Source organism: Ictidomys tridecemlineatus, chromosome 1 (assembly GCF_052094955.1).
Source record: "Ictidomys tridecemlineatus isolate mIctTri1 chromosome 1, mIctTri1.hap1, whole genome shotgun sequence".
In the NCBI taxonomy this organism is placed as follows: domain Eukaryota; kingdom Metazoa; phylum Chordata; class Mammalia; order Rodentia; family Sciuridae; genus Ictidomys; species Ictidomys tridecemlineatus.
Genome location: NC_135477.1, coordinates 86422483 through 86435081, shown reverse-complemented (window position 1 = coordinate 86435081; position 12599 = coordinate 86422483). Strand labels below are relative to the sequence as shown.

The 12599-nt window shown below is 45.4% G+C and overlaps 1 protein-coding gene across 1 annotated transcript in view; it reads right to left on the bottom strand.

Moving 5' to 3' along the window:
* Znf366 (zinc finger protein 366) overlaps positions 1–12599 on the bottom strand; it is a 66031-nt gene that overhangs the window by 9548 nt on the left and 43884 nt on the right. Inside the window, exons 2-3 of the mRNA XM_005328962.5 lie at positions 10987–12338; positions 7225–7416 (exon numbers count right to left, since the gene is read on the bottom strand). Coding sequence (XP_005329019.1) covers positions 7225–7416; positions 10987–12324 — 1530 coding nt within the window. The 5' untranslated portion in view covers positions 12325–12338. The remainder of the gene's footprint in view (positions 1–7224; positions 7417–10986; positions 12339–12599) is intronic.

The following is a 12599-nucleotide window of genomic DNA, read 5'->3' as shown; positions in this document are numbered from 1 at the left end:
AGGTGGGCTCATCAGAGTGGCTGCCTCTAGGCATCCTCCACATTCTGCATCAGCCTCAGATAAGCTTCCTTTTATGCTCCTCTACTAGTGTATTTTTTTTCCTATAATGTATCTCTAGCTCAATTCATTCAATACTGAACTTCTTGGAGCATTTTAGCGGCACATGGGGACATTCAGATGTTAAAATGGTATTGTCAATATCATTTTATATATATTATCAAGACCTGTGGCCTCGGGGTAAGTCCATTGTGGGACATGACTGGTCAGCTATATCATGTGTGATTGGTAAAGGAGAATGATTTTTGTACTATTGGTAAAATTTAGTTTTGATATTCTAAATTTATCCTGCATGGTTATGTTAGACTATTGGACACACCAATGGAGAGCTTTCCCAGGACTAATGGAGGTACACCAACTCAGAAAGGTGTTTGGGGCCCTAGACAGAGTCCCCGGTAATCTCCAATGCAAGGGTCAACTCACTTTTCTATGTAACCAATTACTCTATCAAGCACAGGACTATACACCTAGTACCCTCAATGAGTAGCTAAATATTTGGTCATGAGAATAAATAACCAAGTCAGGAAAATATCATTACCCCATGCAAACTTCTGAAAGCAGCCATTACCAGTTCTCTTCCTCTCCCCACTAAACCTAGACACATTAGTTAGGAAAATACAGTCCTCCCTAGCATGAGGATGGAGTCAATTAACTCAGGGCCTAAGGCACCTGAGCTCCATTCACATCTCAGCAGTAGTTGCTTAGATTCATCCTCTCAGCCTCTGACCCTTCCAAAAGCCCTTGGGGCCCTGTCCAGAACCAAAGGCCTCTTCATCTTTCTCAGAAGATTATCCTCATATGACATAGCACACAAGAGCACAAGAGTTATTTTATGTCTTTGAAATCCAGGGAGAGAGACTTCAGACTGTTAGTGAAGAGGGGGCCAGCTAAGGATTGCACCCTGGGATGACGTCTGAGATGGCAGATCCAAGCAGAAGCACTTCAGTCAGGAGGGAAGCTGGCCTGGGAGAAGAAGAGTGACTGGGAGGAAACAACAAAACTCGTTTCTTCTCTGGATAAAAGCAGCCACTTAGATTAAGTCCCCTTTGAGTCATGAGCTGTGCAGCTAAGAGCTTACTCAAGTTAGGGCTTGCTGAATCATCTCCTACCATGATCTGCAGAGTTTAAAACAAGGTATACAGTGCAGGAAGCTGATGGAGGGGTGAGGGCAAAGCTTTCATCTTTTCAGAATCGTCTCAACCACAGTGCCTTTTGCCTGAATCCTCTCTAATGAGCAGCATCAATGTGCCTCTGACTTTAAATCCCAGATTCTCCACCTACCCACTTTTTAAGAAGGAAGTGGACCTCAAAATCTAATTAAAAAAATAGAAGCAGCCGAGCCTGGTGGTTCACTCCTGTCGTCTCAGTAGCTTGGGAAGTGGAGGCAGGAAGATCACAAGTTCAAAGTCAGCCTCAGAAAAACCGAAGAACGAAGCAAGTCAGTGAGACCCTGTCTCTAAGTAAAGTACAAAATAGGGCTGAGGATATGGCTCAGCTGGTCAAGTGTCCCTGAGTTCAATCCCTGGTACCCCGCCACCAACCACCCCTCCAAAAAGGAAGCATTTTTAACTATACTTTAAAAATAGGTTGCCTCGATCATAAGGTTTTTCAATGACAGTGTAGACGGGTATAGTGGGAACCCAGAACAGAGAAATTGCTTTATCTTCTCTTCTGTACAATGTTGATGACAGGTAGTTTCTTACGAAGGATGTTGGGAGGATCAAATGACATAATTCTTGCAAAGTGCTTGGCAAACAGCAAAAGCTCAGTAAATATTAGCTCTTATTACTATCATTATGGAGGGCACAGGAGATTCTTTAACGTTCTAGAAACAGGATGATCTTCCAAGATGTGGGTTCTGTCTTTTCAAGCTAAATTAACTGAAGGAAATATCAAAAGAAGGATACAATGAAGAATCCTCTAGATAAATATCTTTCAGGTTACTGGGAGCCTGATAGAAATGCAAGTAGCATATAGGCCCAGGATGGGCAATGAGGATGGGCATTGTGTAAATCCTAGCTTGCAGGCTTTGGGAGAGCCCACTCTCTGGCTCCCCAGAACTCAGCCTGCCCTTGAAGCAACTAGCAGATGCCCTGTTTGCTCCAGGCCTTTTCACTCTGGTCTCCTGGTGCCCTTTCCCTACGCAGTCCACGGCCAAGAGGCACCACAGGCTTACTCCCGTGAGCCCCTGCGACATGCTGACAGCCAGCCAGTAGCTGCCAGAGAGAGGTCAGCTATGGGGAGAGACAGGGCGATGGCAGTGGCATCCCCTTGGCTGGGGCCAGAGGCCCAGAAAGCCAAAAAGAAGCACACTACCCTGCTCCAGCCCCAAGTGAGCTTCGGAGCTGAGATGCCCCAGGAAGCCCACGTTTTCCTATTCAGAGAGAAAAGGTCAAAGAGCTGCAGGCTTCAGCCGAGAAAAAATGGCCTCACTAAACTGCCCTTCCCTTACATTCTTCTCCCTCTCTCTCCTTTAATAAGAAGGGTGTTCCTTTCCTCAAAGGGAGAGAGAGGGAGGGAGAGAGAGACTGTAAACTGTCCAAAAGGACCGTGAGAAAACAGGAAGCTTTGAAAAGTACAAGAGAAAGCAAGATGAAATCTATTTGCAGGCGGCCCCTGGGGACGCGGGAGGCATTGTTAAGCAGGCAGTTCATACAGCTATATCCTTCCTTCTGCTGAGGAGGGCTTTGCTGCCAAAAGGCTGCTATCTGGTCACTGCCTTAACCCCCTCAGTGCCAGCCTGAAAACCCTGACCCCAACCATGGGGCCTGCAAAGTCCCTCACCTGCTTTCTTCCTTTTAGAACATCAAAGATCTCCAGAGGATAATGGAGGCAGCTTGGCAGTGGAGGTGGAGACCCTTTTCAGGGAGACTTCACCCCTCTTCTAATGGCTCTGCCCTCCAGCCTTCAGCCCTGTGCTGCAGAAAAGGCTGCAGATGACCTGGTGATTCATAACTTAGGCAGCTCCCGGCTTCACCCATCTCAAAAGAGAATTTGTCCCGGAAATTCTGGATGGCTGCTTTTCCTGGACAGGTTTTCCAAAGACGGCAGCTGGTTCTTTGCTGTTATGGAGTGCGGCCCTACAAGGATAGTATCCAGATCAACCCCTGCGTGCTTACGCAGAATCTGGGAAGCATATTTCTGAAACATGGCTCAAGTGAGTCTGCAGGCACAAGCCTCTGGACAGACGCCAGCTGGCTTCAAAAAGCAAGGAGTCCAGAAGTTGAGCCAATAGCAAAAGAGCCCTGAAGGGCAGTAATTTTTTTTTAATATAAGGAAAAAAAATTAAAAAGAAAGAAACAGAATGGAAACCTTTCCTCTCCTCTAATTTTCCATCCTATTGTTAATGCCTAAGACCACAGTTAGTAAATGTTTTTGCTTGCTGGGAACAGCTGTTTCTACTGAACACAGGGCCATAGAGAACCACTTCATGTTGCAACAGGAGGAAGGATTTATGTTAGGAGGAAATTTTAATGGTGAGAATCGCAAGACATTGGAATCTGTTACCAAAAGAACCTCCCTCGTTGCAAGGTTTTGGGTAAAGAAGACATAGCTAACTGTTAGAATATGGCTGCAGCAAGATCTGTCTTTCTTTTCCAAACATGTCAAACACAGGAAAAGAATAACTCTTCCCTATCACTGCTCCAAGATCTTGTTTGGTTATCTGGGCGTGTTCTCCAATATCACCATGAGCCAGCCAGCCATTGACCCGATGGTTATGAACTGCACAACCATGATACTCCATCCCACTCCCAACTCCCAAACCCCTGACAAGATTTCTAAGAAACTGGCACAACACAGATGAAAAGCAAGGTCCACAGGACACATCTCAAGAGGGCCTATCACACAGTTTCTATAAAACACTAAGAGCCTTTTTGCATAATTTGTAAATTCAGGCATGCTCTGGGAGTCTTTTGGAATGAAAAAGAGTGGTGGTACAAAAAGGATACCAAGAAGGGTGACAATTTGCAGAGATATGGTAACGGGGAAAGGAAGAACCTGGAAGTACATTCTAGCACTTTCCAGGAGACAGAGAGCCCTGGGTAGAGGTGATTGCTACTCATTATTGTTTCGAGATGTTTAAGAAAGTAGAAGGGCCACCTAAGTTTGGCAAAAATGCCCTTTAATACCTTTTTGTCTAATAATAGATAATGCTTTCTAGGCAATCTAGTGTCTCACAATGTGGCCAAATGAGAGAATGTACCCATTAGAAAAAAATGATCTTTGTAGATGATCAGCCCAAATCCTATGCCAGGGCCATCTCCTATTGTGAAATTTAAACTGTGCATTATCTCAAAGCTGGCATTCCACTCTGCAAACATTCTCTTATGGGATCTGACAGTGTAGACCAGATATCCAGAGCCTAATCCAACCTCAGGGAGGAGGAGATGTGGAGTTTCTGAACTATGAAGCTGACCATCACATACCTTTTGAACCACTGGGGTGGAGGAGGACACTGTTATCCATGAGGGGCTAAAACTTTCAGATAGGATGGCTCACTCAGGCTGTATTTCTCTGTCCAGAGTTCTGGGCATTGGTACCTGAGAGAACTTCTAGAACTTCCAATACTTCTAGCCTCTAGAAATCCTCAAGGACATTTGAGAGTGGAGAAGCAGAACTGCCTCTGTGCCCACAAATTCAACTCAGTATATATTGGCTCTGCCACTGACATATCCCCGATTTGAGGGGCATTCTCTGCCTGGTGGTGCCACTACTGCTGGATCAGAATGGATGAGATGGTTGGTCTGAACAGGTATGGATATTTAGGGGATAAATTGGGCAATGGCTCCCTTCACATTTTAACAACTTTATTCCACCAAAGGTTGATAAGATGAAAAAAAAATACAATTCATGCTTTAAGCCCCCAAAATAAATCAACAAAGGGAATAAAGAATGGCAAAGAGACTCTGCTTGCACCTCCATATTAGGAGACAACAAACGTCTAGAGGAGGGAACAACTTTGATAAAAGTGAAGCACTATAGGGGCTCAATGGATTGGGAAGGAAATAAAAAATATGCCTAAGGAGAGACAGAAGAGGTACTCTTTGGAGTTCATTGGTTCATGCAGCCAAGGCTGCTTCACAGGTGTTCAGCATGGGGTCCCTACTCAGAAGGGTACTGAGTCTGATTTGATGCTCTGTTTTTATTGTCTTGAAATTCTGAATAATGTCTGAACAAGAGGCCTTGCCTTTCCATTTTGTGTTGGTCCCTGAAAATTATGAAGTCCATCCTGCATGCTTCTTCCTCCCCCTTTACTTGGCTGACTCAAGGTGGATATAAATTGACTTTCAAACCACTGGGAACTTGGAGAAAAGGAGGGGAAACAGAAGTGGGTGGCAGGAAAAGGGTTGGGGGGAGAAGTCTCCCTCTCCCGCCTCCGGACAATGCCCACACGGTCTAGGGAAGCTCTGGTTCCTGACCCCTCACCCCGTCCAGGAGTTGCCAACACAGGAAAGAAGTGAACTTCACAGGGGGTTCCTTTAAGTGGGGGCCATGCTGCAGAGGATGAAAGCAGCAATGTCCCCTAGAAGCAGGGAACCCCACTTCAGAAATATAGACCAATGGAGAATGTCACTCACACCCCATCAGACATGCAGTTACAGAAAGAAGGAAAACCTTTATTTCAAGCAGAAGAGCTCTACAGATGATCTGCATCTGGTATTTCCCTCTTCTCTCGCTCAGCCCTCCCTCCATGACCGGGATGACATTCACCCACACAGTGCCTAACTACCCAATCTGAGCAAGATTCCTCATCTTAGAAGCAGAGAAGGAAACAGGGTTAAGGGGTGGGGAAGCCTCAGGAAGCCCAGGAACTTCTGAGCAACACTGGTCAGGGCTTTGGACCTTACGACTCTCCAGCTATGCATTTTCTCATATGATGAAATAAAAATCCAACCGAGTTAATCTGACACAAGAGCTTTTAACAAAGATGCTCCATTCCTGTGCTTTGTGGCACTAAGTGAAAAACACTTTAATGACTGTGCTCACAGCATCTCTGAGGTCCTTTGAAGGACTAGCTTCGGAATCCCTTTCTCTTATTCTATTTTTTAGAAAATTTTAATTGACCCATAATAACTGTGTACCTTTATGGAACATTATGTGATATTTGTATTAGTATTTACAATGTGTGATGATCAAATCAGGGTAATGAGCATGTCCATCACCTTAAACATTTTTCACATCTTCATGTTGGGAATATTCCAAATTCTTTCTTCTGTCATATCCAATAAATTGTTAACTTGAGTCACCTCACTATGTTATGAAACACCAGAACTTATTCCTAACTGTATTTTTGGATCCCCTCATCAGCCTCTCTCTATCCTATCTCCCTCCCTTCTCAGCCCCTGGTAATCCTCCTGCTACTCTCTACTTCTATGAGGTCAACTTAGCTTCCACGCAGGAGTGAGAACGTGTGGCATTTGTCTTTCGGTGCCTGACTTATTTTACTTGACATAATGTGCTCCAGGCTCATCCATGTTTCTCTAAATGCCAGGATTCCATTTTTTATGGCTGAATAGCATTCCATTTTGTATATAAAGTACATTTTCTTCATCCATTCATCCTTTGATAGACACCTAGGTTGATTCCATATTTTAGCTATTATGAATAGTGCTGCAGCTACCGTAAGATCCCACAATCCCACCACTGAGTCTACATCCAAAGTAAAGGAAATCAACCTTCGGAATCTCTTTCATCCTCTCTGGGAAGCCTGCCTTCAAATTATATAGTTGAGATTAAATGTCAGAAAGGGAGCAGGCAGAGGCAAGGAAAGGGCTATGCTAGCAGCTTCTCTGACTCCTTTCTATATTCAATTTATTGACTGATAAGGGAAAGAGGACCATACCTGTTTCTCCACCCTGGAACAGGAACTCTCCACATCACCTCCATCCCTTACCAACCCATTCTCCAGACAAGCTTTCCACCCTCAGACCTTCCCCCAGGGCTCTGATGACACAGTGAGACAAACCGGACAGGTTCCTCAGGGACCAGCCAAAAGCTTATGTGCACAAAGGTGTAGTGCAAAGAGGGACAGAGTAGGGGATGGGACTGGGGGTTGGCCATAGACCTACTATGAGTAGCCCCACTGATGAAACAGAGTAGACTGTTCCCAGGTTCTCTTTCCCTTTGGATATTTGCCCAACCCTCTGACCCTTCTTTTCTGCCCACCTTGCATTTGAAGGGCTTCACATCAGAGTGGACAATCATATGTGCCTTGAGAGTCTGTTTCTGCACGAAGCTCTTGTAGCAGAGGTGACACTGGTAGGCACGGATGTTGGTGTGGATCAGCACGTGTCTCTTCATGTTGGCCAACAGGGTGAACTCACGCCCGCAAATGCCACATTTGTGCTCCTTTACACCCTGTGAGGAGGCAAGATTCAACAAATAATTGGTTAACAGGTAACAGGCTTCTGTGAGGTTTTGTTCTCTCTGCTACATAAATCCACAAACAGCTTGGTGAGGTTCCCAATGGTATAGTTTTGGCCTTGTTAATTTATTTCTTGAAAAAGCATTGATTACATAATCTAGGTGTTTTTGGTTTTCCTTCTGAACACCATAAACTATCCAGACCAGTAGAGGAAAAGAAAACTATCACTTTTGTTGTTCTTGTAACTTCTAGTATTTAATACTATAGTAACAATTCAAAAGCATTAGTAGGATTTTGATAAAAGCACTGTGGAATGTGTCTGTAATATGGCTTTCCTGGTAATGAAGAAATAAAATCTTTTAAACTAATATCATTTGCCATATGAAAAACAACGTCCTCTTGACATTAATGGACAGAAAAATTCCAGGAGAGCAACTCGGCCTCACTTCAATCAATTATGACTTGATTGTCATTCTCTAGTTGGTCCCCTGGTTCCCATGGGCCATTCTGAGTTGTGTGACATGGTCCTGGATCTTCTCCTTCTGATGGAGAAATATGGCAGATTTCTAATTAGAAAACAGGGGAGAAGGTTTCCAGTTTGCTTGCTATCTGCAGTGCAGCATTTGAATACTTGAGCATCTATGCCCTCAATCCAGAGCACTTCCAGGGACTCACACCTCGAGCAGCCCATTGGCTAAACCTATTGCTTCCCTGCAAAGGTCTTCAAAGATGTCTTGATCCAGAATGAACTTTTGTTTTCTAGAGTGGTCTTGAACTCACGGACTCAAGTGATCCTCTACCTCCTGAGTACCTGGTATCACAGCATGCATCACTGTACCTGGCCTGAATGACTTTTTGAAAAGGAATTCTTAGAGGACCAGGGATCTAAAATGAAAAATCTTACAGAATGAGAATAGGTTACTAAATGAACAAATCTTATAAATCCATATTTCCTGGAATCTATAGTACAGTATCCTTTCTTAGGTCAAAATAAGAGATTCCAAACTCAGCTCAGACTCAGACTGTATTTTCACTTATCTAACTTGGAGCATGGTAAGAAGGTACCGCTCCTCAATTTGGATGAGTCCGTGGTACTGAAGGGTAGGGTTCAGATCTCTGCCCAGCCATTTACTGGATGCAAAACTTTAGATAAATAAGTCCCATGGCTTTTCCTGGTGGAAGCTTCTCTTCTCAAGATGAACCAATAGGTCTTGAAAATCCTAGGGTTCTTTATAGCTCAGTTTCTAGTCTAAATGATTGCAGATACATATGGATTTATGCTAATAAAGAGATCTAGGGATTGTCTTCTTTTAAAATTAAATTTTAATGCCCTCTAAAAAGATGAAAATACATTGCATATTAGTTGAGTTTAAAATTATGAAATCAATAGAAATATTTTCTTGATGGTTTTCAAAATTTACTATAGTATATTTCTTCTTTCCAGATGTTCTCTGGGCTGGGAGTGGCTCAATGTGTTCAATGCATGCCTACCATGCCCAAGGCCCTGGTTTAATCCCCAGCATCAAAAAATAAAAATAAATAAAATATTTAAAAGATTTTCTTTGGGCTGGGCACTGTGGTGCACACCTGTAATATCAATGGCTTGGGAGGCTGAGGCAGAAGGGTCATGAATTCAAAGCCAGCCTCAGCAATTTAGAGTAGCCCTCAGCAGCTCAGCAAGAGTTCTGTCTCTAAATAAAAATATACACATGGACTGGTGATGTGGCTCAGTGATTAAGTATCCCTGGGTTCAATCCCCAGTACCAAAAAAAAAATTCAAAGAGAGATTTTCTTTGGGTGTGGCTATGATCTAGGACCAAGGAGAAGCCACTATTTTTCACTGGTTTTGGAATTTTTTCTAAAGCATTCAGTGTCCAAAGTCAGACTCACATGTGGGCTCACAGAAGGCAAGGGAAAAGGAACTTGGACACAACTATGGGGCAACAAAAGAAGCTGTTGTATCTCTGACAGGACTGGGTGGGGGGAGGTTAGGGATGAGGGGAAAGAAGGGGTGGAAAAGAGGAAGTTGTCAGAGTAAAGTGTTCAAAACTCAGACATTGGTGTCAGGGATTCCCGAGTGGCCTCTCCATGCCTTGGTGTCTTCATCCGCAAATTGAGAGCAGCTCTCAGAGTTGTTGGGAAGTAAATAAGGATTAAATGAGAAGTAAAGCACTGGCCATAGAGAAAAAGTATTCAATACTACCTTTTACTTTTTGCTTAAAATTAATGCAAAAAATAAATTAAAATTTAATTTTTAATTTTTAATTAAAATGCAGCTTGTTTCCTGATTCAAATGAAATTTATTTTAGACACCAAGATGTTTCTCCCATTTTGACTTCATTTTCTACTAACTTACAGAATCCATATGTTCTAAAATGTACCTTTGATGTCTTTTCCATACGTGCAGGAGTCCCAAAATAAACAAATGGTCCTCTTTGTGGTTGAATCTTGGTCTAGGTCCTTTGTGATGGTTCCTGCACTTGGCAGGCAACTCCCCTCTGATGGTATCTACGGGAGCCCTTTGTAGGGCAGGAGCTGTTTGTGCAGAGCCCACAAGGCAGACCCACATTTCATCTCTGCTTCAGAGCCAGAAAATGCCCTAGGTTTTGTCTTAATCTAACAAATGAAATCCATTATAGCAGAGCAGAAGTATTATCTTGGCTGGGCAAAGTCCTTCACTGACCTTTCAGAATTAAAGAATGTTTTAACAAAACTTTGGCTTGCTAGAAGTCTTTCCTGCCAAGAAAACCACTGAGGTCAAGGGTAATGGATGAGGTCAGCAGGGCAAAACTCCCTTCCCAGCAGTTCAAAGCACTCAAGTCAGCTCAACCAGGCTAAGATTTCAGGAATGCCACTAGGGCCTTGTTTTAGTTCAGTCTGCATGACTCCAGGGCTTTAGTTGCAACCCAGACTGAAGATAGACCCTTGGGCTGTATATCTCCTTGAAGACCTGAGTCCAGGGAAGATAAAAACAAACCAAACAGAAAAGGATGTTTTCTCCTGCCTCCTACAATGCAAACCACATCCACGCAGTTACCTGCCTCACACCCAGGAAGAACAGACCTTGTAGGACTGGGCCAAGCCCTGCTCTCCCCAGAGGCCCTGCAGAGATCCAGCAAACAGACCAAAATGTAGCCCTGCTTCAGCAGCAAAAGACAAGAATTCTCTAGAAGACTCTCACTGGTATATCCTATTTATCAGGGTCTGATAACACACGTGTGCTAGTGCCCTAGATGAAGTTACCAGGAAAAAAAAAATAGGGATTCTTGGGAAGTAGGAAGCAACAGCAAGACAACCAGCTGCTTCTTCATCCTTCCTCACTCTCCTCTCCAAATATCTGCATTATTTATTCCTGGGCCCACCTTAGACTCTAAAAGACTAGCTGAGGAAAGGACTTGATTGATAGTCTATGGTCTTATCATTCTCTCTTACTTAAAGGTGAGGAAGGGCATCAGGGCTCATGATAGGGAAGCCTCTTGCCCAGGGTTACACAGCTCCTCAGTGTCTATGGTGATCCCCCAAGATCCAGCAACCTTGTCCCTGGGAGGGGAGCCCCTCAATACCTTATGCGTGAGCGAGTGCTGCTTGAGATGGTGGGGCTGCACGAACTCCATGCCACACTCGGAGCAGATGTAGGGCCGGATGTCCTTGTGCTTCATCATGTGGTTCTGCAGCTGGCTCGGGTACTGGAAGGTCTTGTCGCACTCGGAGCAGTTGTACTGGATGGGGCCCCGGTGCGTGGTGAGGTGTCTCTTCAGCTGGGCCAGCGTAGGGAAGTCAAGACCGCACTCCACACAGATGTTCTCGCGCCCACTGGCGTGCTTGGCCTCGTGGGCCTTGAGCTCGCTGGGGTAGGCAAAGCCCCGGCCGCAAACACGGCAGTTGTGCGGCTTCACCTCGCTGTGCTGCATCATGTGGCGCTTGAGGTGGCTGGTCTGGGTGAAGGCCTTGTGGCACACCTGGCATTTGTGGGGCCGCGTGCCCTGGTGGGTCAGCATGTGGGTGTGCAGATGGCTGAGCTGCTTGAAAAGCTTCCCGCAGCGGGTGCACGCGTGCGGCTTGATCCCGCTGTGGCCCAGGATGTGGGTCACCAGGTTGTACTTGGAGGTGTAGGACTTTTCACAGGTTGGGCACTGCCAGCGCTTCTGCGCTCCACCCACGTCCACATAGTAGCTGTCATCGATCTGAACGTTCACGTCCACCCTCTCCACCTTCTGCTTGGTCTCCTCGCTCTCCTGTGGCTCCACCTTCCTGGGCAACAGGGGTTCCGGTTCCGGGGGCTGCTTGGGCAGGAAGGTGTGCCGGCTGAAGTGGAAGGGTGGGGACGAGGGCACGAAAAAGGGGAACATTAGGCCAGGGTGGACTTTGGGGTAGTAGGGGTAGGGCGAAGGCAGGAAGGGAGGGGGCGTTGGCTGGGGCCACACTGCGCTGGGCTTAATGGGCTCCTGCTTGACAGATTTGCCCCCCAAGTGTTCCAGGGTGCGGTAGAACTGGAAGCCTACGTTGCACAGGTCAATCATCTGAGAGTCATACTTGGGACGTGGGGGCTGCGGGTAGAGCAGAGGGAGGCTCGGAGGGCCACGGTTTTTGTTGTCCTCCGAGTGGAGCGCGAGGGTGGCTTCTTCCGCCGGGTGGTTGTACGGCATCTTTGTGGGCATGCTCTTCCGTTTCCGGGACCCCCCTCCTTCAAAGACCCCAGCAAATCCGTCTAGGTCTCCTGGAGGAGGTTCATACCGAAACTGGGAAAAAGGCCCCCGAAGAGCTTCTGGGAATGGATGTCTTTGGGGTGCTTTACCCCGGGAAGCCACTGGTTGCAGACAGTGGGGAAAGGAGGGGGTGCTCTTCGCACCCAAGTTGAAATGCACATCCTCATCTTTGATCATCTTCATTTCCTTCTGCATCCTTGGCAGTTTTCCTTTAAAGAGAAAGAAACTTATTGTGTGGGCTTTTTTTTTTTTTTTTTTTTTGGTTTTGCTTTGTTATGAATCTTCTTTTCCCTTAAAGATTTTGGCTACTGATCAATACAAGTTATGAAGAGCAAACTTAAACACTGACCCTCATTTGTCCTAGGGCTGTTCAAAGTACCACAGTTCTTTCTCCTTTCAAACACTGGCCTTCTGGAGGGAGACCCTAGAGCTGGATTATACTGGACTCAAGTGGTGTTCCAACTACCAAA